Raw genomic sequence first — 26,652 nt, forward strand, 5'->3', positions numbered from 1 at the left:
GTTTTTATAATCTTATAAACAAATGATATATGATCAAGATAAGATTCTAAAATATTGTTCTGAATTTTAAAATTCTAGGAGTTGATGCCATGCCAACATATTTACCTTTACTGCCCATATGAATATTTTAGATCTTACTAGAGCAGAGAACTTTCTTTAGAATAACTTTTCTATCAGCCAGAACTAGAATGTGGGCAATGACTTAAGGTGAGCACTTATATAATCAAGAAACAGGAGAAATCAAAATGTTCACATTGTATTTGACCTGTTTCATCTTTAAAAGTATTTGCCAATGCCAGCTGAATTGTTGAAAAGCTGAGAAGAAATCTGGAAGGCTCGAAAATGGATGAATAATTTGTATATAGTGATGAGGAAGGTCTGAGGCTCAGCAGAGCAGGTCACTTGCTGTTCTTGCTGAGGATCGAGGTTCAGTTCCCAGCACCTACATGGTGAACCACAACTGTGTGTATCTCTAGTTTCCAGGGATCTACCACTCTCTCCTGGTCTCCGTGAGTACTAAGAATGCATGAGATGACTGTAGGAAAACACTCATTCACATAAAGTAAAATAAATCTTTAAAATGAAGAGACCCTGAGGAAATAGTATAGAACACGATCCTCAACAACTTACATCCTTAGAGTGATTAAAATAGAAATTAATATTTATGGAATTGTTTCTAATTTTTATTCTGAGTAGCCTCAAATTGTATCTGAAAATTTTAAATAGGTATTTTTAAAATTTGAATTTAAATACATGAGTATATGAAAAACATAAGAAATTCACAAATTCCCAAATTAAAAAAGGACAACAAAACAGGCATATGAGATTTTCAAATATTGCCATGATCATGCAAATACCTGAAAAAGATCAATTGAAAATCCTAAGACAGGCAGATAATAGTGATTGAAATTAGAAATTTAATGAATGATTTAATAAAAATTTAGACACAAGTGAACAGATAATTAACAAATTAGAAAATACAGCAGGAAAAATACATGGGTTGAAGCGGAGAGAAAAATGAGAAATAAATAAATATCTGAAGTCAGACATGAAAATAGCTAAAACCAAAATTCTAGATCTGAAATGATAAATTCACTGAATAGTGATATAAAAATGGAAAGGAATAATTAATTAACTTTAAATAACAATATTAATCATCTGACCCAAATATTTAAGAAAGAAATTGATCCAATTTAATCTGTGTAATGCATCCATAAGTTAACAAATGCCTAGCAAAAAACCTCAGAGGAAAAAAAGGATGAAGATATGTTGAAAAAAGGCTGCTGAAAAAACTCACAAATTTTGTACAAAACATCAATTTAGAACCTCAGGAAAATCAACAAACAGCTGTTAGGACAGAAAGAAAATCCTACCTAGAATATAATTGTCATCACCAACGGAGGAAGTGGAGTGATTCTCAAAGAAACAAAGTCAGAGGGCAGGACTGCTCTCTTCAGAAAAGTAAGTGCTAAGTTAGAATTCTGACTCTAGAGAAAATAACCTTTTTTTAAAAAAAATTAAAACCAAATTTATCTATTTGTTGTGTGTGTGGTGTGTTGGCATGCTTGTGCCATGGTACATTACCAAAAACTACAGGACAGCTTAGGAGGACTGCTTCTCTTCTACCATGTAGATCCCAGGGGTTGCTCGGGTTCCCAGGACTGGCAGGAAGTATCTTTGTTCAATAAACCAGGGCACTGTCCTAAAACATGTTTCAAAAAATATATATACTGAGGCTTTCATTTTAACAACTGTGAAAGCTCAGGCAGGGGAATGGCAAGTTCAAGGCCTACCTGGGAAACTAATTAAGTTTCCTCTATTTTGATTGGTAATACATATTCATAAACATTAAAAAGGGGGTGATAAATAACGGAGTGCTTGCCTAATATGAGCAAGGCCCTAGGAGTAATACCAATGTGAGTGAGAGGAAGGGAACATTGGCAAGGACTGAAGGATGGTGTCTCATGGCCCTGTGAGTGCTTCAAGGCTAGAAAGTCACAACAGGGTGGCCACTCCTGTAGACAGAGACCTGGCTGATGCCATAATGGGATCACCACCAGTACAATAGATGAGTATGAGCCAGGATGATTCTGTTTGTGCTTATAGTAGACTAGATAATGAAACATTTGGGGATTAGACATTGCCATATAGTTAATGGTGATGATACTACAATATTTTCAGGTTCCTCTTCAAAAGTCCAATCTCCTTTTACCCTGCCCTACTGAAAAAGTATACCAGTGAAGTTCTAGCTCTTTAGCTCCATTTAAAATTTTTATTTACTTACTATTTTTTCATGAACATATGAGCTTAGAATGTATATGGAAGGCAAACAGGAACATGCTAATTTGGTAGCTTAATATTGATCAAAATTTAAAAGTATCTCTACATCCAGTACATTTCTAGAGAATATTTGGTAAAATTCTGCTATGACTTAAAAAAAGCTGGAAAAAACAATTGCTGGTCTAATTTTTTTTTTGCAGCACAACCTCAATTTCTATGCTGGAAATTTAATTTGTAACACTCAATGTACATCCCCCAGACAGTTAATTACACATTGCTGGAAACGATTTGAGCAGCTGAAATAATTTTGTATCAAGCGCATTTATAATTCCTAGGGGGACATCTATTCAGCTCATAAAGGCTAAATCCAAGGTGCCACCCCTGGAAAGGTCCCCCATCTGCCTCTCCTTCTCCCAAGCAGAAACACTCATTTTCGAGTCCTTTCTACCACTCCCAGAGGCCCACCCCACCACCTATTCAGGGTTCCACACCTTTGTTAAGCTGCGTGGCACGTTTTTTGTTTCTTTATAATTCCTCCTCTTTCCACCAGTAGACTCAGAGAACTTCCATTCATCCATTTCATCCATCTTGAGTTGCCAAGTTGAATACAGACATATTGATCTGACAGAATTTTATTGTTTATCATAAATAACCACATCACCAAATTGAACTATATACAGTCTTGTATAAACTACACTGCTTCCCAGCACAGAAGGAGAGGAAATGGATATATGCTTATTAGTACCAACTGATTGGTAAGGTCATGAATATACATACAGATAAAGTTAGGTGGTGCAGCGATTACCTCTGCCTTCCAGAAAAAGTAAGTCTTCAGCCCAGCTGCTTAATGGGCACTAGGTATTGACCGCTGGTGATGTGCCATGCAGCTAGAGAATGCCAAACTGAACAGAAAGAGCCCTTACCTCTTCTCTTCTCTGATGACTGGCAACCTTGAGTTAACAGCTTGAAGAATGACACAGGTAACAAGGCTGATCCCTGACTCTTTAAACTGTTAAAACATTGACTTCTTACGTGCCAGTGATAGGCAGCCACTTTCCCAGTGCCCTCTCCACTTCCTTCTGATCCTACCCTCATGTCAGTAATCTCTCTTCAAATGTCAATTCTATAATCTTCAGTCTTCAGAGTTCCTATTTGCTAGGAACTCAAGTTTTAATACAATATATATTAAATATTTTACATTTAATTCCAAGAGATATATTTTGTCATGGGGGGCTCAAAACTCAGAAGAGCAATATTTGGTCAAGTACGAATCAAAGTAAGAGTGAAAATTTCAGACTGGGAAAGAGAATCAACGGGATTGAGGGACTAATGATTCACTGAAAGATTTTTGGCAGTTCTGCATATAAGAACAATTTCATGGCTTTGCTGATAGTCAGGCACGGATGGAGAAGGGGTTTATGGTACCTCTCACTGTCGCAAATTTCAGAAAGAAGGGGAGCCATTGCCTTTAGCTGTAGACCCACTAGTGAGTCCACTTGCAGTCAGTGGCTAGTTCTGACACAATGCTCACACAGATGGCCCTGGTTAAACCAAATGCTCACCGAAAACAAAGCTGCGGCACATCACACCCGTCTATGCTCTTTGCACTGCCATACAGTTCGTGGACCAGGCAAGGAACTGGAGATTGAAACACACAAAGACTCACAGACAGAGAGAGACACAGGTCATCCCTGAAACAGGAATGCCCCCTATCATGTACCAGAACCACTTATATAGAGATACTTAACTGATAGCCACTCCCCAGCCAAACCCACCAGAAACCACTCCCCTGCCATCAGAAACTCCTGAGGGTCTCATGCTCAGAGCAACTGCAGGCTGTCTCAGAGCAGAGGAAAACAAGTTGTTTACAAGACATTCAGGATCTGGGGGTTCACAGCTCCCAACACAAAGCAACTGGTTAGGGTGAGGAGAAAGAACAGATGTGGGAGAATGTGTTGCAAACATATATAAAATGATCACAGAACAACAATTCATCAAATGAACGTAATATAAAAGTTAAATATAATTCTGACCAGCCAAGCATGTAAGAGCTCGATGTTTGTTGAATCAACTCTCAGAAGGCTAGATAAACGCATATTCTCCTATGACTGTTCTACCACAGTGAACTAGAATCTACATTTGCAAGATGAAATAGAATAAAAAGCAACCTGGTGAACAGTAGAAAGTGGACTTAAGTCTTGCTCTTATCATTGCAAACCCTTCACCAAAGGTAAGCAAGGGTGTTTAATTAAGGTTATTGCCTCCTCTGCAGGGAGTGTGTCCTTGTTTAGACAGGTGACAGACGCTGTCATTTCACTATTAAACCTGACTTCAGTATTAGAGCGTTAGATGCTGGGAGATCACCTGGGTTAAAAAAAACAAACTTTATTAATCTGGATTTGATTATTTTCCATTTCAGTTAGAACTTTCTGCCCAATGTGATAAAATGCTGAACCAATGAACTTATTCATCATTGTGAACAGGCATGGGATTGCTCAGAAGTTTTATATTAAAAAGGGCCAATAAAAAACACTCGGGTTTTTGTCAAGTATTGACAGAACTTTTTTGCCATTACTTTAATTTCTGTCTTGGATAAGAGATAAAACGTTTTTCATTAGTGGATGTTTGGTTAACTGATAATTAAACACCCCAAATGAGATCAGTACAAATCACTGTTTTATTTGACATCACACACAGTTCCTGGGCTTCCTAGCTGGCCGTCACTGTTCTGAGGATACCATCAATTACAACACAATCACTATCCTTATATGCATAATATGTGGTTTCCCCTGTTCTGTCTTAACATTAAAAGACAAATCATCTTCAATGCACATTAATTTTAAAAATATTTTAGCAGCAGGCTTCAAGGAAAGATCTCATCTATAACTATGCACATTTTCCAGTTTAATTCCGTTAATACGCACAGGTAGAATGCTTTCATGTTCTCCAAGGCCTGCATATTTTTCATGATAAACAATATGGAATTAAATACAACACAAAGCCAGTTGTCATTTAATACTGTTTAATATTGAACATTTTTTTTTTTGTGAAATTCCAGACCACCTTAAAGAAATACAGAGGTCTCTTGCTCAGCATCATTGGAGAATCTCTTGGGTAGGATGCTTCTGGTGTCTGCAGCTCCTCCTATGATGGGCCTCCCACGCGGTCACTCATCATTGCTATGGATTGGGAAGCGCTCTGGAGGAAGCACAGATTCCAGTCTCTGCCAGCGCTCTGGAGGCCACAAGATATGTGTGGCATGAGCATGCAGAAGTCCCAGAGAAACCTGAATTCAGGGAAAACACAGAGACGAAACATAGATATCATTTTATATTGACCATTATAAATAGCTTGAAAAGCTCAATTGATTCAGGTCTCTGACGTGTCATGGAAAGACTATGACTGAAAACAAAGAACACTCAGAGACATTTTCCTAGGGGCTTCACAGCTATCAGAACCTGAACCTTCCCAACAGTCATTTGAGGGAATTATGGTTTTAATTTTCTAGAACAGGAAGCTAAGTTTAGAGAAGTTTAGAAAGTCATATACATACAATGCATTGGAACCTGGCTTCAGTACTGGGCTGACTCCGACATTAACCTCCACCCTCAACAGTCTGTTTACACAGATCAAGGAAACACAAATCCAGTCTATAGTCTCAGACGTTCTCTAGAGCTATTGCCTGAGAGAGACCCTCATAAAACAGTCATAGAGGCACAAATACACATTTATATCTCAAAAGCATTGTTCCATTGCTGGATGAGCAATCAGAGTTCAGGTGTGATTCTGGGTGGAGACTGCTGTCAGGGCAAACGAAGTGGAAGACTAGTAGAGAGAAAACACCAAGATCATGGCTGACTGGAAGCAAAACAGCATTTGTAGAGGTGAGCAGAGCTCTGCTGGGAGAAAAGAGACCAAAAAGAAACCATAACAAATATAGATGGGATCAGCTCAAGGGAGAGCAAGAAGCCCTGGGGACTTAGGAACGGTGTCTTTCCTTCTAATCATTCTGAAAATAAGACTTAAAATAAGCACAAAATTGGCTCTATAACACAAAGCCAGTTGTCATTTAATACTGTTTAATATTGAAAATTTTTTTGTGATATTCCAGAACACCTTAAAGAAATACAGAGGTTTCTTGCTCAGCATCATTGGAGCAAACATCATGCCACCTGTACTTTGCCGCAGTAATTCACTCTCACTAATCTCTGCACACACATCAACATATACATTATACTTGTCTGCACATCAGTATATACATTATACTTGTCTACAAACATATCAACTTATACATTATACTTGTTTGCATACACATCAACATATACATTAAACTTGTCTGCACACACACCAATGTATACATTATTCTTGTCTGCACACACATCAGCATATACATTATACTTCTCTACATACATATCAACTTATACATTGTACTTGTTCATGTACACATCAGCAGATACATTAGACTTGTCTGCACACACATCAGCATCGGCGGTGGTGGCGCACACCTTTAATCCCAGCACTCGGGAGGCAGAGACAGGCGGATCTTTGTGAGTTCGAGGCCAGCCTGGTCTACAAGAGCTAGTTCCAGGACAGGCTCCGTAGCTACAGAGAAACCCTGTCTAGAAAAAAAAAAAAAGTTTATGCGTCCAAAGGAGAGGCGGCTCGGAACAGAGACTTAGGCGCTGTTAAAAAGGCTCTGTCGATTTCAAACCCACTGCTTGATACTCTAGCAAGCAGCAGGGAAAATCGAGTCGCTCAGAATCTCAGCTGTTTCAGCGCGCGCCCAGAGAGACCGCTGCAGCGGCCCGGGGTGCAAGAGACTCCGATTCGGGGCCCGTTCTCGGCAAAGCCCCACGTTGGGCGCCAAATGTACCCGCACAAAATAAAGGCAATGCAGATATCAAGGAATATTTAACACTTTAATGTTAAACTTACAGAACCAAAGTTCCAGCGTAGTACAGGTAGGGAGGAAAAAAAGGGGCGAGCCGCCTCTCCGCGCACCATTTATTGGCAGGCATTCGCCTGAGGCAAACCCCGCCCTCTAAAGGGGGCTGACTTAACCCCTTCACATTATACTTCTCTGTACACATATCAGTATATACATTATGTTTGTTCTCTTTTGAAAGTTACTAATATCCTGTGGCATTTATACCTATATACTTCAAAATGTATCTAAGAACTAAAACCTTTCTGACATAAGCACATTACCTTCACCATACAAGTACCTCATATTAATACAGTAATAAAGCTCATATACAGTTCATATTCAACATATTGCAGTTGCCCTAGTGGAAGGCTTTTAGAGTCATTTATTTTCAAAATCTAGTCTCATCAAGGATCTCAGACTACATCTGCTGTTGTGAGATTGCTTCCATTCCACCAATTTACTTTACCCAGGGTTCAAGACACTGACTTGTACCACGGCCTATAGCTCAACTTGCCTGGGTTTTTCACTCATGAAAAGACAAAATAGGTAAATATGTTGGCAAGAAAAAAAATATGGTTAATATTGTATTTTTCCAGTTCTGTTTGATTAGGTGGCATGAAATATCACCACTGAAATACAAAGTTCAATAGCAGAAAGTGAGGGTGACTCAATATCTCTATCAGTTTACACACATTCTAATTTTAAGATAATGAACAATATATAGAGATATTTAGAAACAGTTAAAGATCCTGAATGTCAACTTATCTTATTCTTTTATTGCACATCGCTATTCTGTCTTAATTATTTACACTGGATCCTAAAAAAGTGATTTTTATCTATTTCTTTTTTATTTTAATTGGCAATTTCTTTATGAAGCTATCTCTTTCTCTCTTAACATCAGCTGCTTGTATTTCTTCTGTTTGTCATGTATTGACATTATCTTCTATTACAGTATGTGTGCTTGTGTGTGGGTCTAGAGCTAGGCTCTCATTTTGCAGCCCAGGTTAGCCTTTAATTCACTATCTGGCTCAGACTTAGACTGTACTGGTACTCAGAGAAATTCTCCTTCCACAACCTCCTGCAAGGCCTCCTTCTTTTTTGTTGTTTGTTTGTTTTCTTTTAAGTCAAAACGCATTCTTATCTTCTGCTTGTTTTAGGATGTTTGTTGGCCATCTCAGGCTATCACTGGGCTTCTGTGTGTCCTTTAACGGGTCACTTTTGGTTTTTAACCACTTCTTAGTTTTCAGTAGACAGGGCATTTTGGGCTCACCCTGGACCTCATACCTGGTCCATGTGTCATCAGTTATTTCCCGCAGTGCTTTGATTTCTTTCAGCAAAGTGTGTCAATTATAAGCAACATTTGGTACTAGGTGTGCTGATGGTCTTGGGTGTTGTTTCAGGAAATATATAGATAAATAAGATAACCAGTACCCAAAAGCTGCCCTTCACCTACCACCTTTATATTTTATCTCACTTCTTCTGTAGTAACTGGGTGGTTTCCTTAAACATTTAAATACCCATATATATGATTCTAAAATATATAACAATATTTTGAACATAATTGTGTCATAATTTCTACCTACACTAGAGTAAAAATTGAGTTTTCTTGGCAATCATTTTGGTAGCTGAATAATTACATATTCTGTTGCCAATGTTTGCAGCCTACAGTTCGGGTGAGTTATACAGAAAGAAGGTTCACTGTGGCTAGTGTTTCTGAAAGCGAGAGGTTGGGGTACACAAATGGTGACGGCCTTTATCCTGGAGGACTGCAGAAGGGAAGCAGGGTACACGCATGCGTACACATGTCTGTCTGGTTCCCTCTTTCCTTTGATAAATCTGCTAAGACTTTATCATAGAAGCTCTACTCTAAAACCGTATGTAACGTGGATCACCTCCCAAACGCGCCACCTCCCCACACCTAGCTTCCCATCTTTCTAATAGTTTACAGTGGGAGGAAACTTCAGTTTAAATTCCCTGGGCAGACCATTCCTCTCCACAGCAGCTCAAATACATTTTATTGTAAGGATGTTGGCTGTATCCACAGTTGGTTTAAATCTTTCTTTCCCTCCCAAGTGAGTTATGTTTCCAATTTCTACTTACATTCAGTATTAATGTTTGCTTTTAATTCATTTTTATTCAATTTGAGAATGTCAAAAAGTCAAAATTACTTTTTAAATGAGGAAAATGTCTCCTCCTTCTTAATGATGCTCAGATCCTAATCACTAGCTAGAAGTTTACATCAACGAGCCAACAGAATTTAGGCTGCTAATCAGTTGGCCTCAGAATCATGGGAGTAACATGAATTCTCTCATGGATTGGAATGTCATCACCAGAGCACTCAAGTGTGAAAAGTGGGTGGACAGAAACACGTTCTAGAACACCCTAGACAGCCATGGCAACATAGGAGTGGGAAGATGGCTCAACAGGTAAGTGCCTGCATATAAGCATGAGCACCCCAAAATGACTCCCAGCACCCGCATGAGAAGGGATCTAGGTGTGAGAGCATGTGCCTATAATGCCTGCTCTGGGGACGGAGAGACAGGAGGATTCCTGGAGCTCACCGGTCTGCCAGTCTAGCTGAGTCAATCTAGCTGGATGCACAAGGCACAAGCTCTAGGAACACTGAGGCCCCGTCTAAAAAATAAGGTGGAAAGCAACTGAGAAAGACAGTCGGTATCAACATTTAACTCCTACAAGCGTGCTCACTCATGTGCATGCACATCCCCATGCATGTGCGCACACACACACACACACACACACAAACACACACAACCAAGCCAACAGTGTTCCCAGCTAGGAAATACTTCGCTGGATGTGGGTGAAATTTCAATTTCTGCGTAGCTTTGCTCAAGTCTACATTCAGCTGAGTTAAAGAACAGCCGTCTCCATTTCCTCCATCATAACCCAGTTGTATCTCATGCACTGAGTTGCTTTTCCAAGCTGTTTAACTCTGATCATAAGGGTGATTTGCCAATGTTTTAACTTGGCTGAGCTGTTGCCAATACATTTGCTTGCTTTGCTTGGTGCACAGTTTTAGAGGCAGTGATTTAATTCTGATTTAATACTCCACACTCATTTTACTGAAACTAATCTTGTTTTTTCTTATTCTGAAAATATATTTAAGGTACCACTCTCACTTCCTGAAAGAGTTAATCTTAAAAATTATAAACAGCAGTGGTGGAAATTCTGGGGGATAATATGAATATTATTTAAAATGGTGATATAGGAATGTGAAATTCAAGCTTTCAAAATACTGATATTAATATGTACAGAAAATGCTTAATCACTTGCTGAATTATCTTGCAATGATTATTTAATTTTTTTTATTGGTAAGTGTCTACAGACCAAGGGAGAACACAGTGAATACGGAAATGCCTGAAATTAAAAAGTAGATGAACTTTTTAAAATTAAGAGTAAGGTGTTGGACATAGCTCTGGCCTCTCCACCCGCTCTGTTAGTGTCTTTAGATAAGTAAAACAGAATTCAGATATACAAGGAAATTTATCTTAATAAGCAGCACATGTGATCAGAGAGGTTTGGCAGATCCAAAATCTGCCCAGAGACACCAGCAGAATGGAGAGCCAGGGGAAGGCGGTCAGTGGGGAGGCTGGGACAGCCGATGGGCAGAGACGATAAACTGCAAGCTGCGCACTTCCTCTCTTCCGGCACTGCGCTCACTGTGTAACTGAGTCTACCGTTCGACTCAGGCCTTCGACGGACTTGAGGAGGCCCACCCACACGGAAGACAGACTGTTTCATTGGAAAACAAAAATCATCTAGAATATTATTTGACAACTTATCTGAGCACTGTGACCCAGCCAAAGTGACACATCAAATCAACACCTGGTAAACGTAGTCACACACACACACACACACACACACACACCCCTGCCCTTTGCTTTGTTCCACGCTACAGAAGGCAGTCTTTTGCATGATTACATACATGACTCCGGTCTCACAGTGACTCATGAGGTAAATGCTGTCTCTTTTATAAGCAAGGAAACCAATAAGAGTAAAACATTTTGCAGTTAACACCAAAATAAGTGATTTTCTATACCATAGTTATTATCCCAATATGGCATTTCTGACAAACAAAGGGGCACAGACAAGTCAGGACAATCAGAGTAAAACAGTCCTGGACAAAACAGAACATGGCCACCCACAACTCTGTTGGGCCATGTAAATTCCTGAGAACATCAGATTATCAAAAGCAAATGGGCACAACTGTAGCCCTCCGAATCCCTAGGATGAAATCCAGGTACCCAGTATACTTCAGGATTTGACCAGGTCTGCCTGTACGGAAGGCATGAAGTTAACATGAGGCCATGATGCAGACCCATTTGTATTCTTGCAGGAGGAGATTCAGACACAGTTGAAGCACAGGCGCGCATACATGCAGGGGAAAAAAACAATATAAGGATTCATAGTGAAAGCCCTCCCTGCAATCCATGAGAAAGAGGGCTTATAAGAGACCAAACCGGCTGTACTTTGATCTTGGACTATTTTCTCTAGAACTATGTTTAGTCAGTAAAACAGGTTTCCATTGGGTTAACCTTGACCAACTGTTACAGTTTGGCCTTGATATCCCTCAAAAGCCTGTATATTATAGCTTTTCCCTTAGCTCTTTTGGTCCTATACGGGATAGGGACTAGTGGGAGGTCTTCTACCAACCCTGGGTGTTCTCTCTCTCTCTCTCTCTCTCTCTCTCTCTCTCTCTCTCTCTCTCTCTCTCTCTCTCTCCTCCTTTCCTCCCTCTCCCTCCCTCCCTCCCCCCCCCTCTCTCTTCTGTCTCACTTTCTGGCACCCCAGTGAAAAGCACAGTTTCTCTGAATGCTGCCAAGATGAGCTACTTTGTCTCTGGCCCCAAGGGAGCAGGCCAACCAATTATAGGCTAAAACCTCTCAAACTGGGGCCCAGATAAATCGCTCCCCCTTTTAAGAAGGCTAAAACCTCTCAAACTGGGGCCCAGATAAATCGCTCCCCCTTTTAGAAGCTTTTCATCTTGTACTCTGAGTTGGTTTTTAATCATTGTTTTCAGACAGAGAATCATTATGTATCCCTGGCTAGTCTAGAACTCAGAGATCTGCCTGCTTCAGCCTCTCCAATGCTGAAATGAAAGCCATTGGCTATGATGTCTGGCTTGCCTTGTATATTTATTATAATAACAGAAAGCTGACTACAGTGTCAGAGCGGGAGCTGATCATCCGTGATCCTTTCTCATAGGACTATGCTTCCTTTAATGGGTTTGCAATATTGCTTTGACAGTGAAAGCAAACATGCACAGCACATTTGTGGAAGCATGTTAAAGAATTATTGAAAAATTCTACCAGGTCTCTGTATTGTTAGTATCTGCTGAAGGAGGAAACAGGTTCATCTGTATGTAATAATGAGCCCTTTACAATTAATCCCTTGTCCCTAGGGAGCACTGAGCACACAGATTAGGAATCAACCATCTAGAATAATAATCACTGCCTTGCTTTGACTATATAATATTTGATAAGCATACCAAAAACGCATGAAACCGTACACTAAGCAAAATCCAAATTTTCATTTTTAAGCTATGCACAGGCGTCGGGTTGTTCTCGTACCTCGCATGGCACTGTACACATCAGCCTGAAGGTTGATGCTCTTGACCTTAGAGAGCACAGCTTCAGGAAACACCATTAGTACCAGCTGGAAAGTGGTTCATGCTATCAGTCACATCGTTTGTTTTGTCTACAAAATGCCAAGGAACCACATGAACTAAATTTCCACTGAATTGCTCGTCTTTGATCGAATTGGCTCCACTGAGAAGTTATTTTGGCTTCTGGTAGGCAGACATACGCGTCCCCAGCCCAGCTCTCCTCCAGGTGCCAGGGGCACAGGTGTGTGAAGCCGTGCCCCCCTCCTCCCTCTCTGTAGGCCTGCAGGGTTCAGAACACACCTCCATTTCTTGGCTTCAGGAGGCTTGTCTTGAAGGAAGGCCTCGCAAGGGCAAAGTAAGGACAGGTAAAAGCGAGACTTCTGAGGTTGGAGAGAGGAGAAAACAAAAGAAATAAAGAAGGCTGCCAGCGGGACCAAAGGTTCTTTTAAGAAGATGCTCAGAACAGAGGTGAGGACAGAAGAGGATCAGTGTGTAAAGTGTGACAAAGCACAGCACTAGAAGCTCATTAGGTTTAAATGGTTTTAAAACAGAAAAACTAAACACAGTAGTCCACATTATTAAAAAAGAAAATCTGTCTTTGCTGAATCTACTTCATAGCATTAGAGGTAGAGGTTTCCTCATGAACAAGGTCCAATGATAATTATTCTACAATATTAAATCCCCCATAACTGTGTTTGGAGGTCAAATCAAACTGAAGAAAGACCCGGACTTTGAAGGACACCTGTTTAAAGCAAGAACTGATTTATCAAGCCTCCATACAATGTCTCCGTTTCAATCTGACAACCAAAGTCCTTTACTGATACATTTATTTATTTGTTTACTTGTTTACTTATTTACTCCTTTTGTGTTTCTGTGTGTGAATGTGGGCACTGTGCACACGTGAAGGTCAGGGGACTACTTGTAGGACTCTCATTTCACCATGTGAGTCTGGACACTCAAGTCACCGGCCTCAGTGGAAAACACCTTTACCCATGAAGCGTTCTCACTGGCCCTCCGAACATCTTGATTCTGCACTCTCCTTTAAGAAAACCATTTAATATTCTTCAGAAAACATCGTCTGGAGACAGAAGGCTTCTCTAATCACTGACAATGTGTTGCAATGAGGGAATGGCACTGCCCACCTCCATGGTCCCAACGCGGTTTATCCACGAAACTGAACAGATAAACCCAGTTTGTGATAAGCAGACAAATGAAGAGTGCCTGCTTCCTCAGTAAAGTGACTCCCTCTTATGCAAAGACAGACACTAAAGCATAGCACCTTCCTTCCTTATCATGGGGAAGTGCACAGGAGGCAAACGAGAAACGTGTCGACCTCCCCCTCCCCCAAGGTTTTGGTTTCGATGAGAACAAAACCAGACAGATGTTTAGGAATGGAGGAAAGAGGAGGGATGCTCTGGAGGAAAAATAAAAAATGGATGAGAAGGAAAAGCAAGATGCAGTGGGCAAGGAAATAATTAATTAATTTCTGAACAATGAATTTTAATAATGAAGATATCATGTAGATACAATATCTATTTATACATGCCATGGAACACTTTGTCTAAATTATAAAAAATAAAGTATATGTATGATCACAGGGCAGGAAAGTATGGGAAACTTATATAAGTTTTTATAATATGATTGCCTTACTTGTTTTTCAATAATTTTACACATTATACACACACACACACACACACACACACACATATATATATATATATATCCCATTCTAATTACTCTCTACTCTAACTCTCTCAGTGCCCTCCTTGCTTTATCAAATTCCCACCTATTTTATTTTTACAACCCTCTGGTAGCAACACCTGACCAGATATGAGCTATGAGGTATTATAATATGTAATAGAAGTGTTTATTCATCTAATGCAGTGTACCAATTCATAATTTCTGTATAAACATTAATGTGCTTGATTACAAGTGCTGTACTAGATTCTGTCAGGGCTATCGCTTATTATGGTACAGGCATGGTTATAGACAGATGTTGACATTACCACTGAGTAGACTGGGTTCTGAAATACGTATTTTCAAGGTGTTAAATGCAGGATTTACATTTAAGTTATATATAGAAATGAATATTTCACGAAAGGGAACTAATGCTATCGGGGCGAGGGACTTAATCCTAGGTAAGATGGCAGCAGGCTGGAGCTAGAATAGCAGAGGAAATGCCAGACATAGTCAGGTTCTCCAGGACGTCATGATCTGGTACGAAAGTGAGATGTTTAAGCACCACAGTGAAGCACAAACCTGCCACACTGCATTCATGGGAGCCATGCAGAGACTGCCTAGATTCATCTAAGATGGCTCAGCACTGGATAACATCCTCCTTCTGAGGGCAGACTCCGCACGGCCTCTGCCAAATGTTCACAGATAGAACCTTCCCTTAATTCATCCAGTGAATTCCAGGTCCGGTAATCTGATAGGTTGATACAATGTAATATTTCCACACTGAAAATGAAGAGCCACCTGCTTCATGGAACACTCGGAATGGTGCTCTTTCAAAGGCCTCACTCCAGGACAAGCATTTTCCTTCGTTACCACCAATTTTAACTTTAATCATTTCAAAGCAATTTTCCCCCTCAAGACTTCACTTTAATCAGAATGCATTTCCAGGTCACTTCATGGCCTCTTCAGGATTCTCGCTAGACAACTACAGAATCATGCATAATCATCCAAGCCCCCCAAGACACCTTCGGTAAGTAGTTAGTTCAACAGTTTATGCAAAAAATAGATACAAAACAGGCCTCTAGGGGTGTCTTCAGCTAATTTTCATGAATTAATTTCTCTGGATTAATGTTTATGTACCAGTATCCTTACCACGTAATCAAATCACTGGAGGTGAAGTGGTCTAACTCCTCATTTTACAGCTTGATTAAGCAGGTGATGAAATACTTGAGTATAATTTGGATACTGAGCAACTCCTAGCACCCACATTAATCCCCTGGGTGATGACAGCACCGACTGATGCCTTACTGCTTGCTTGTGTGCTTCTGGTGGCTGATGTCCCGCATACCATTTTGATGCAGGAAATAAAAGCCCACATAAACACATGAGGAGAGATGTACAGAAGACTTTATTCTCATTGAAACTGTCTTATGCCATATTTAGAAGCATTGGACATGCAGCCACTGAGGGAGACAAACGAGTCATAAGTAAGAGGCTATCCAGAATTCGTCCTGCTGTGATGGCGGATGCGGCCGATCCTCTGCTGAGGGTGCACCACTACTCATTTGGGTGTGTGGTACCCACCTTTATCTAACATCTTTCTCGGTTTCTTCCACTCCCTCTTTTATCTTTTCTCTCAGAATAAAATAGAAGGGGCTCACAAAAATAAATAACTAGGAACAAAAGAAGATAAATAAAAGTGACAACTGCAGGACCCAAGGGAGTCCCTGGGAAGAACACCATGCCTAATCCTCAGCTCCCTGAGAACCGAGTGAAGTGGAAAACATGGTAACTTAACACAGCTCCCCTTGGGAGCAGGGAACTTTCTTTTTAAACTCTTGGAAAAACTTTCAATTCCTAAGGGAAGCTAGTTTCTCTATGGTATGGGTTTTCTATAAAATATTTCTGACAGTGACACAGGACAACAACAGGCTATACAAGAGGAGCCCCAGTGAGGGCCCATAATTGATGACGTCACCAAAACCAGACCAACAACTCAATGCAATGGACACTCACGGGTTAACAATATATGCACTAAAGGACTGCATGACTCACTGTGTCATACTATAGTTTCCACGAGATTTTTCTTTTCCTTTACATTTTATCTTGTTTTATCTAGGGAGGAGGTTGTACGGGTAGAGGGTGGGTGGGACGGAATGGGGAGATGAGTGGGATCAAGATCTATGATGTGAAATCCACAAAGAATCAATAAAAAGTTAAATTTGGAAAACAATGTTTCCAACATAAGGTCTAATGTGGGATACTTTATGGATCATAAGTTACAACATTCACATAGCTAGCAAGTTTCCCCCAAAAGACAGAAGCTGAGTTCAGGGGTTAACAATCTGATGCATACTGTTTTGAAAGAAGCTAAAGTAACATGGTCATGTATGGAACTTTCTGGAGATCTCACTTGTTCCAATAATAAGAACTTAGCTTCCACCAAGGTTTGGATACATGGCATGTCTTTCATCTTTCTGTTTCTTACATCTATAAGAGCAGAGTGAGTCGGAACCAGAACCCATACATGCTGCCTTGCTGCTCACCCAGAATCCTCTTAGCTTGCAACAGAAGTCCACAAATTCCAAAAATGTGCAGATAGAGAAATGAGACAATAAAATAAAACATAACTGAAGGCCCAATTTTAACCCCAGTAGCATTGTTTTCTCTGAAAGATCTTCTAGGCATTGCAGGCTTTAAATATGCATCCATGCGACAAGTCACCTCACCCAGATCAATGCAGGCAACACCCCACGGCAATGTCTGCATTTCTGAGCAAATCTCCATGAAAGTAATGTCCTCTTCTACTGAACGCATCTGGCACAGAACAGTCCCTGACTTGGGCTCAAACATTTGACTCCCACTTGCGTGATTACGAAGGTGCAGGAAGCAGTACAAAGCCACAGACTTACTAGCAGAGACCCGAGTGCATGAAGATTTACTGACAAAGTGACCAATAACCTTCAGGATCATGCTACAGCTTTGGAGTGGCAGACAGTGCCCTGCATTGCCGAGATCCTACCCTCTAAGCCTAGCATTCATCCCTCCCATTCAGAAATATGCTTCCTATGACATCTTCTTTGCCTAGCAGGAAGAAAAGAACATACCAGAATGAATTTGTGTCACGTGCCATTGAATAACCCGTATGCTTCCCTGCAAACTCTCGTGAAACAACAGCATCCTTGAGGATTTCACATTTCAGATTATTACCAGCTCCACAAAAGCCAAAATGAGCTCCAAAATGTGGCTCATAATCACCAGGTAGCAGAACTGGGACTCAAAACCCAGCACTGTTTCTTAGTTTAAATTCCTACTTGCTCTACCTGCCAGTGAAATGAGGTGTAGAGCCCTGGAAATCGGAATGGTTGGCAAGGGGCCCTGTGGCAACACTTGCTAGGCTTGCTCTCTCCCCAGGGAGGAGTGAAGCCTTTCATTCTCTGCAGAAAACACCAACATTGCGCACTGAGGTTTGTACACAGCCCTGCTAGTCTGTTTGGGAAGCACTGCTGATTTGTAGCAACAGCGTATGTAGCAAGCCACTGGGCTGTGAGGAACATTCGCTGGCAGTGACAGCAAAGCCAGCGCCTGTTACAGCAGTATGGTTATGTCAATGTACATAAAAGCCGTGAAGAAATGTGGTCGGACTCTAAGCTGTGCCCCTTTGACTCCACACAACAGCTTTGCAACGGCTCGCCGAGAAGGGCGCGTGTGCGTCTACTCAGGCGCATGGTACATAGACTGACTTCAGTGACTGAGTTCACAATTCATAGTGGGATACTCTGTATTTTGCAGAAGTGAAGGCTGCAGGATGAGAGTCATTGTGAAGTAACACAGGAAGAATTAGGAAGAGAAAGACAGGTTCTAAACTAACCGGGGAAGCTTCCATTGACCGCAACCCAAGGAAGAAAAAGTAGACAGAGAAGCAGCAAAGCAAGAGGACAGTAGCGAGCTTTTTCACAGTAGTAGTAGCAAGAACACAGCTGTGTATGGAAGGAAAGTAACGACGGTGCTCTATGAATGTAGGGCGGCAGCCCTGGCATGCTATAAAAGGCCCATCATAAATGTGTCTCTTTTGCTCTTTTCCCAATCCTCCTCAATTTGTACCCTCCTTGAAAAGGAATTGCTTGGTAACACCTCTGGCCACTGGCATGTTCTACTTCTGCCTCCAGGAAGGGTTTCCCCTGCTTGTACCAGCATAACTCATCCTCATCTTCATCCTCACAGAGAGTTTATTTGCCTGCTTTTCCTGGAAGGCTTCCACGGCCTTTCCCACTCTCCAAAAGCACACACAGATATACAGTTAACATTTATCATGGTGAAACGACAGTTCATTTCATCTTTTTCTCTCATATTAGGTATGAGTTTCTGGAAATGGATACCTTTTCACGTTCTGAACACATGATACAAGAATAGAAAGACGCTCACGTGAGTTTTGACCGCATGAATGACACTAGCGACTACAGGGATGCAGATAAATGCCACCAGGCAACTACTGGACATGGCGGCTGAGGAAAGGACAATGAGGGGACAGGGATGCTACCTCTCACCTGCCTGGAAAGGCAGCAGTGCCTATAATGCTAGAGGAATCACAGGACACGCAGCAGTGAACTGGGGAAGCAATGAATCAAGCTGCAGGCTATTCAATCAGATTCCTATTGCACGTCACGGGAAGAGCAGAGTTCAAAGCTGACCCAGTGAAGTCCTACTCAGACATTGAGGAGTCAGCTTTGCAGCTATGAGAATGCAAAGGCTCCTAGAGTGAAGGGCTAGGAAGCAAGGGTGCTAGTTTGGAGGTATCTGGTGAGGTTTATGCAACCATGGGCAGGAATCGATACCTTGAATGGATATACCCACCCTAGGTTAGGGCTAAGGAGACTTAAGCATGAGGAGGACTCTGTTTCTCCCTTTGTTTAACTGAGAACATTGAGATAAGGCACAACAAAATGCTGCCTAAAGATGGCTGTCATTCACCTTTAACCTGTGGAGAAAGCACAAGGACCTCACTGAAATCTTCGGTAGTTCTGGGAGCTTCATTTATCTGTGCATATGACTTGGATTAATGTAGACTGTAAAAACAAACCTCCAGAGAAATTTTCTTTTTCTTTCAGAGGGTAAATGAAATGTTCCTTGTAGTTTTTAGCTGAATTTCAAATGAATTTCATGAGCTTTGTTTGCCACTGTAGCCAGAAACGTATCTGTGTGAAACAAGCACCCGAGAGCACAGATCAGCTCACACAATACGGCAATTTTTTTCAACTTTTCTCAATTTAACTCTGACTTAAAGTCAAAGGAGGAATTTAAACGTGTGTGTGTGTGTGTGTGTGTGTGTGTGTGTGTGTGTGCATTTGGGTGTTGTGTGACTCCTATTATTTGCTGGGAATCTAAATGAGCTACTGAGAGCCAACATCTTTATAATATACAATTTGAGTGACCAACAAAGCAATGTGACTATAATCCTGTGAAAGGCATATTGGTCCTGTTAGGGAGAATGGCGTTAATTTCAGCCTTGCATGCTTTCTTTTACTTCCAGAATGTTTTTGGTTTTGAAATTTTTGGTTCTCTAGCATTTGTGCTTTGATCACGGTAGTTAATTTAGAGAAATCTACCGGGGGTTATTCAACATTCGGTCAATAAGCGTGTTGGCACAAAGCCATGAAGTGCTCGCTCTGTGTGAGACAGACAAATTTCAATATACTGGAGTTGCTAAGGAAAGATGACACTCGGCTTTCTGGTTCTCAGCATGCATAGTAAATCACGTAAAACTTAATGATTCCAAAATAAGGTTGAAATTCATATACTGATGGGTAATCGCTGGAAAGATAGCATCCTAGTAATATGACTAAGATTGGTGAATCAGAAGAAATTCCCCAAGGTCAGCTATAGACTGTCAATGGGGTTCACATATGGGTAGCTATTACATTACATGTTGATAGTAGATTGCATAATTTAAAATCACATATTCTTTCTCTATATTGGTCATTTGCATATGTTGTAGAAATGGCTGATCATTTTAATCATAGTCTAAGGAAAATATACTAAAGGGAAATTAAATTTTCCAGTAAAGTTTAAAATTCCCTAGAGATTAACCACTGATGGTAGAGACTATGCATGACTGTTCTTCCATGGTTTACATAATTTGTATTGGCTCTCACATATGAATTCTCAAAATGTTTTACAAAACAATTATATATATTGATTTTGGTAGTGAAGAATGTTGAGACCAACATTAACAGCTTTTGGTGCTTGATAAAGCCATTGAGAATGTTAGTCTGAAGAATGAGGGGTGGTTAGTCTGCTTTCATTTATCTATCAACTATCTATCTATCTATCTATCTATCTATCTATCTATCTATCATCTATCTATCTATCTATCTATCTATCTATCTATCTATCCATCCATCTACCTACCTACCTACTTACCTACCTACCATCTATGTATGTGTCTATCTCTCCACTACACAGCCTGTGGGAGTAGGTGATGTGTCCTACCATATCTGGTACCATCATCCACATTTAAGGTCTGTGTCATCTTCCTGGTGTTAAAACATGGGCCTCATTCATTTTCCTTACAAAGTGGACAGGGACCAGACTCTCACAGATTTCAGGATGAGATACTGTCTCTTTTCATGAAAGTTTTTGGCTCTAGCTCACTCCATCATCCGTAAGTGACTGCTATTGAAGCTACAGTTACAATGAGTTGTCTTTTCCTTAAAGTAATTTATTTAACCACTTTCTGGTTAGTTCTTACATGTCTTCTGAAACTCAAAAAGGCAACTGCTTCATTATTTTAAAGAAATTTCAACTTGGGGCTAGGCTATGTCTAATTCCTAAGTCACAGGTACAGCATCCTTTCTAGTGACCAAAGAGTCTGTTCTTTCAGCATCTATTTCTGGGATACTGTGACGTAGAGATAGCCTGGGAAGAGGAATACAGTGAACATCAGTTTCCGAAGGCAGAGGGCACAAACTTGGAGTGAGACAGTCAAGTTGATCATTTTGGAATCTTGAGTATGAAAATTTATAGCTGTCTCTTTGGTAGCTGCGCTTATTTTTTATCTTTCAACTGTGCATAATGCTAGCAAGCCTGCAAGGCTGATACAAAAGCTAACTTAGTGGGGTGCTCTGTCATGCATTAACTGTCATACAACAGTCCCATGGAAGGTCAGGTCTGAGCCCAAGGTACCACACAATAAGAATAACAACCAAAAAATAAGACATCGAGAAAGGCTAAGTCGTATCATATCCCATTGTTAACTGTTAATGACATTGAATGAAGAGTTATGCCTTTGAGAAAAGTGGCAGTTATTGCCTTCTGATACTGTTCTATAAGAGATATAAGAAATGTTTACAAGAAGCTTTGTCCCCATAAATGACCTGAGAAGCATCTAGCCACTATGTTTCATTTGTTGAAAGAGAGCTGGGCATTAAAGGAGCTTTTCTGTGTACTGAGAGGAGCTCAATAAAAACAAAATCCATGGGGCTCAGGCAACATCCCCAAAAGGCCTCTGCCTGACGCACACACTCTTACAGCAACGGAGAAATGAATGGGAGCTCCAGCATCGCCCTACATTACACACATGGCAGGACAAAGGAATGGCTTTCGGGTAAATGAGCGATGCTTTCTTGATTTTCTCCCAGCCTGCCAATGCCAGCTAAAAGGTCCACTGGATGTATGAATTTTCTCAGCAAAGTAATACTGCATTATAAATGGTGTTAGTTCCTAACCACTGACTCATTCCTTAGCTCCTGTTGGCTTCAGTATCCACAACTCTACAGAACTGTATTCTTAAAAATCACCAACAGTTTCCCATCGGTCTCCGTCTTCCTCAGCAAGAGTCGATCTTGTTGATTACTTCCTGGTAGAGTCCTCGAACTCTAGTTCTTCTTAGTACTTGGACACACTCTCATGCTTTGGCTAACGTATCATTGTGCTCTGCTTCCTGGAAGTAGCTATTTCCTGTCTTCTGGTCTCCATCTTTCTGCTGTCCTCAAATGCTCTTCCTGGGTGGAGTCGCCATCTGTCAGAGTCTCCCGCTATCATGAGTGTATCCCTGGATTCCTTATTTCTAGCCCTGTTCTTTCTCCTGATATCCGGGCCTCACACCCCAAGGTGGACCCTCATCATAGAATCATGATGCATCCAACACACCAGCTGGTCATGATGCCCTGGCTTTGGATGGGGCAATTTCTCTATTGCCCAGTTTCAATTGCAGCTTCTCACCAGAAATTAGACTTTGCTACCCTGATCCTTTCTGTGTGAACCCCTCTACTCGTTTCCCTTCTCACCATTCTCCTGAAAGGTCAGGATTTCCTCTACTTTCAAAGAGGACATTAGGTGCAACTTTTCCAGATCTAATCTTAGTTTTCTCCATATGCTTTTAAAATTGGCATTAGGTTAATTTTGTGAAACTTGGCTTCCATTAGGTCACTGCAGCAATGAACACATTTAAATGGTTCTCCACTTGCTACTAACAAAAGATACCGGTGTACACTGGAGAACCACCAAAACACTGTCCCCAGCTTTCCATTCCCTTGTCACTACTCTTCTACCGCATACATACAGAAGCCTCACAAGTTTCTCTACGGTGACTTCAGTGGCCACAGAAGCTGGAAAAGTACTGTCCTAAACCACACCCAAACTGAAAAACTAAAATGTTCCAAGTTATTTCTCCTTTATTCTGTATCTCTGCTTGTTCTTTCTTTAAGACAAGTTCTCTCCATGTAGCCTTGGCTGTTCTGAATCTTGCTACATAGTACAAGCTGACCTTGAATTCAGAGATCACCTTCCTCTGCCTCCGGAGGGCTAGGACTGAAGATGTATGCTACCACACCTGGCATCCTGCCTACATTATGGCTGTTCCTCTTCACCAAAACTTACACATCCTCATTCTTTCCATCCCTCAATATTCAGTAACATTTTTCTAGGAATTTGCTTTTAAATATTACATTCTATCCACAATTCAATGTCTCCCTATTGCCTCTCTCCATATCCATATATCTTTTTTGCTAGATAGCCATGTTTCTCAAGAACCAAACACATTAAAAGTTAGCCATTAATGACCATAGGATTATATTTTTAAAAAATTTTAATTACTCTTTTAAGGTTTGTGAATTGGGTTCAATACCCAGCACCTACATGGTGGCTCACAGTTGTCTGTAACTCTAGTGCCAGGGACTCTTGTGCCTTCTTCCAGTTTCTGTAGGCACTTTACACACACACACACACACACACACACACACACACACACACACCGGCACACTGACATACATGCAGGCGAAACACCCCTACACATGAAAACAAATGAATTCATTAACTGATGATCAGGGGAACAGACCTTCCCCCTTTACCAGCTGCAGCACTCAGGATAGTGGCCCCTACACCACACCTGGGCAGCACAGGAGAGCTGACCCTGGTGACGGAGGTGTGGGAGAACTGCCCCCGAGGGTGTAAAAGCAGAACTGGCCCTGCCTCTTGCTCACCCTTGCCAGGGTGAACAAACTGAGGCAAGGCTAGAAAGCTCACCGTGGTGGTGAGGATGGGAAAGCTGGCCGAATGGCCAACCCTGCCGCTACTCAGGCCCGGAAACAGAGTTATGAGTTCGCTCACCCCAGCATCCACCTCATCCATGATTTGCAAGAGCACAGGAAGAATCTGATCCTGCAGAACCGAAGCTGCAGGATCTTCATGACACAGGGCAACAGCAAGAGAGGCAAGAGGAGTCCCAGTGAGGGCCCAGCATCGATAGGGTATCAGAAGCCAGAGGCCTCAAACCAGAACGACTCTTTGCAATGAACACTTAGGAGTAAAGATATATGGACAAAAGGGTTTGCTGTGTGACTCACTGTCTCCAACTACAGCTTCTGTGATGAGATTTTTTTCTTTTTTTCTTTTCTCTTTTAAATTTTGTTTTATTTTGGGGGGTTGTTGCAAAGTCAGGGTAAGGATATGAAGAGACGGAGACATGAATAGGATTGAGATACATAAGGTAAAAGACATAAAGAATAAATAAAAATAAAATTTTTAAAATTACATTTTCTATATGTAACAATAAAAATTAAGAAGAGACCATGTATTTGAGAGGAGTGCGGGGCATGGAAAAAGTTGGAGTGGGGAGAAGCAGGGATGGAAGTCATGTAATTACACTATTAATGTATGAAATTTTCAATAAAATAAAAAGTTAAATGAAAATACATTTTCTGGTGAAATATTCAGTGCATGCATAAACAAGTCCTTTTGTAATGAACAACTTGCAGTTGACTCTATTTGTCAAAGATGGCAGCAGTGAGCACCCCTGACCCACAGGGTCCTCTAAGCAGGAACTAGAGCTGATTAACTGTACCCCGACTCTGGTGGCGGATGGTACAACTAACTGTTTTGACCAATGACTCTGGCTGTGGCGTTTTACTCATCTGGAAGCTTTTGTTTTTTGCTGCTTGGAAACGAGCCTTCATATAAAAAGTTGTGAGATCATCATATACTGTAAAAAAGCCTAAGTCATAGTGAGACTGGACAATAATACACCACCACGGGGGAAAAAGGGAAAAGCACAGGCTTAGGATCCTCTGTTGGGACATGGGCGAAGGACCCTCTGCTGGGGCACAGGCGAAGGACCCTCTGCTGGGACATGGGCGAAGGACCCTCTGCTGGGGCACAGGCGAAGGACCCTCTTCTGGGGCACAGGCGAAGGACCCTCTGCTGGGGCACAGGCAAAGGACCCTCTGCTGGGACATGGGCGAAGGACCCTCTGCTGGGGCACAGTTGTAGGACCCTCTGCTAGGGCACTGGCGAAGGACCATCTGCTGGCGCATGGGTGTAGGACCCTCTGCTAGGGCACTGGCGAAGGACCATCTGCTGGCGCACGGGTGTAGGATTATCTACTGGGTAGCCTCTCTGGGGCCACATCACATAAGATGAAGCCATATGAGTAAATGGTGTTGGGGATTTGATGTGGGAGAGACCATTTGTATTTTTCCTCCCCCAGAAGCCTTCACAACAACTTATAACACTACTAAAGTTAGCCAGCAGGGAAGACATTCTGAGCCATTTTGAGATTGATTTCTCTTTCTCTTACAGCTGAAGCACTTGGCGTCTTCAACAGTCAGATCTGAGCATGTACTTAGGGTGGGTAATCAGGGGTAACTGCAGTAACCTGCTGTTTTGGAGATGCCTGGGATCTCCCTGATCATTACCAGGAGGGGTGCTATCCCATGCCTGGCACTGAGATTTTCATTTAATAAGCCACATCTTCTGGGGGTACCATTGTTCACCTACACAGGCTACTTCAGTTCAAATTAGTTTTCTAAATTATATTTTAAAATTATTTTCCTAACTCTTTAGTTTTGTCAATAATTTTTTCACTGTTAGGTAAAAAGGAAAGATCATTAACAAGTGAGTAGGTGTCTAAAAATGGACCAGGGTTCCCTTTCCTGAGCAGTAACTAATACACTGGGAATGATCAGTATCTGGCAAAAACAGCACAGTCTTAAGGAAAGGAGAAAGAAAGTGCTTGGCAGGCTTGCCCATTGAGCGAAACTGTAAGGTGAAATAAAATAAGGCACAAAAGAAAACAATAGACAGTATTTGTGAAAAGAACCACAATAGAGAAGAGTTCAGTCAACCTCAGGGAGAATTAAAAGGAAAAACAATTAAGTCTAGAATTTAGGTCCCAAAATTACACATGATAGATTAAGTTCTGGCATTGAAGAATAAATATGAATTCTTGGTATTATTGGGGATTTGTATGATGTTACTTAGGACTGATCATATGCTTGATTGTGGAAAAGAAAGAAGGAAGAAAGGGAGGGAAAGAGGAAGGAAGAGAAAGAAGGAAGAATTTAGCTGTTCTTCAAAACACTAAATGAAATTAAGACATTCCCTACCAATTCTAATCTTAAATATTTATCCTATGGAATTGTAAACAGAAACTTAAGTACTTGAAGATGCAAGCAAAAAGCAGAACCACTCCCAATAATTAAAGTGCAAATAGTCACAGTGTCCACTCATGATACAGACGTGGAATGAAATATCATTTTTCTGTACAGAGTGATAAAGTACAGCCTGACCAACAGACACAGGTCTCAGAAGCATGCTAAATGAAAGAAGTCAGTCACAGAAGCCATACATGAAATATGAAATATTCAGAACA

General features: G+C 41.1%; 1 protein-coding gene across 4 annotated transcripts in view; it reads right to left on the minus strand.

The window, feature by feature from the left end:
* Nucleotides 1–896: 896 nt before the first annotated feature.
* The window catches only part of Immp2l (inner mitochondrial membrane peptidase subunit 2), an 807,887-nt gene continuing 782,131 nt past the window's right edge, over nucleotides 897–26,652 (minus strand). For all 4 annotated transcript variants that reach the window (XM_075948078.1, XM_075948081.1, XM_075948082.1 and 1 more), the window contains exon 7: nucleotides 897–5,566. In XM_075948078.1, the coding sequence (XP_075804193.1) occupies nucleotides 5,447–5,566 (120 nt within the window). In that variant the 3' untranslated portion in view covers nucleotides 897–5,446. The remainder of the gene's footprint in view (nucleotides 5,567–26,652) is intronic.

Source organism: Microtus pennsylvanicus, chromosome 14, assembly GCF_037038515.1.
Source record: "Microtus pennsylvanicus isolate mMicPen1 chromosome 14, mMicPen1.hap1, whole genome shotgun sequence".
NCBI lineage: Eukaryota > Metazoa > Chordata > Mammalia > Rodentia > Cricetidae > Microtus > Microtus pennsylvanicus.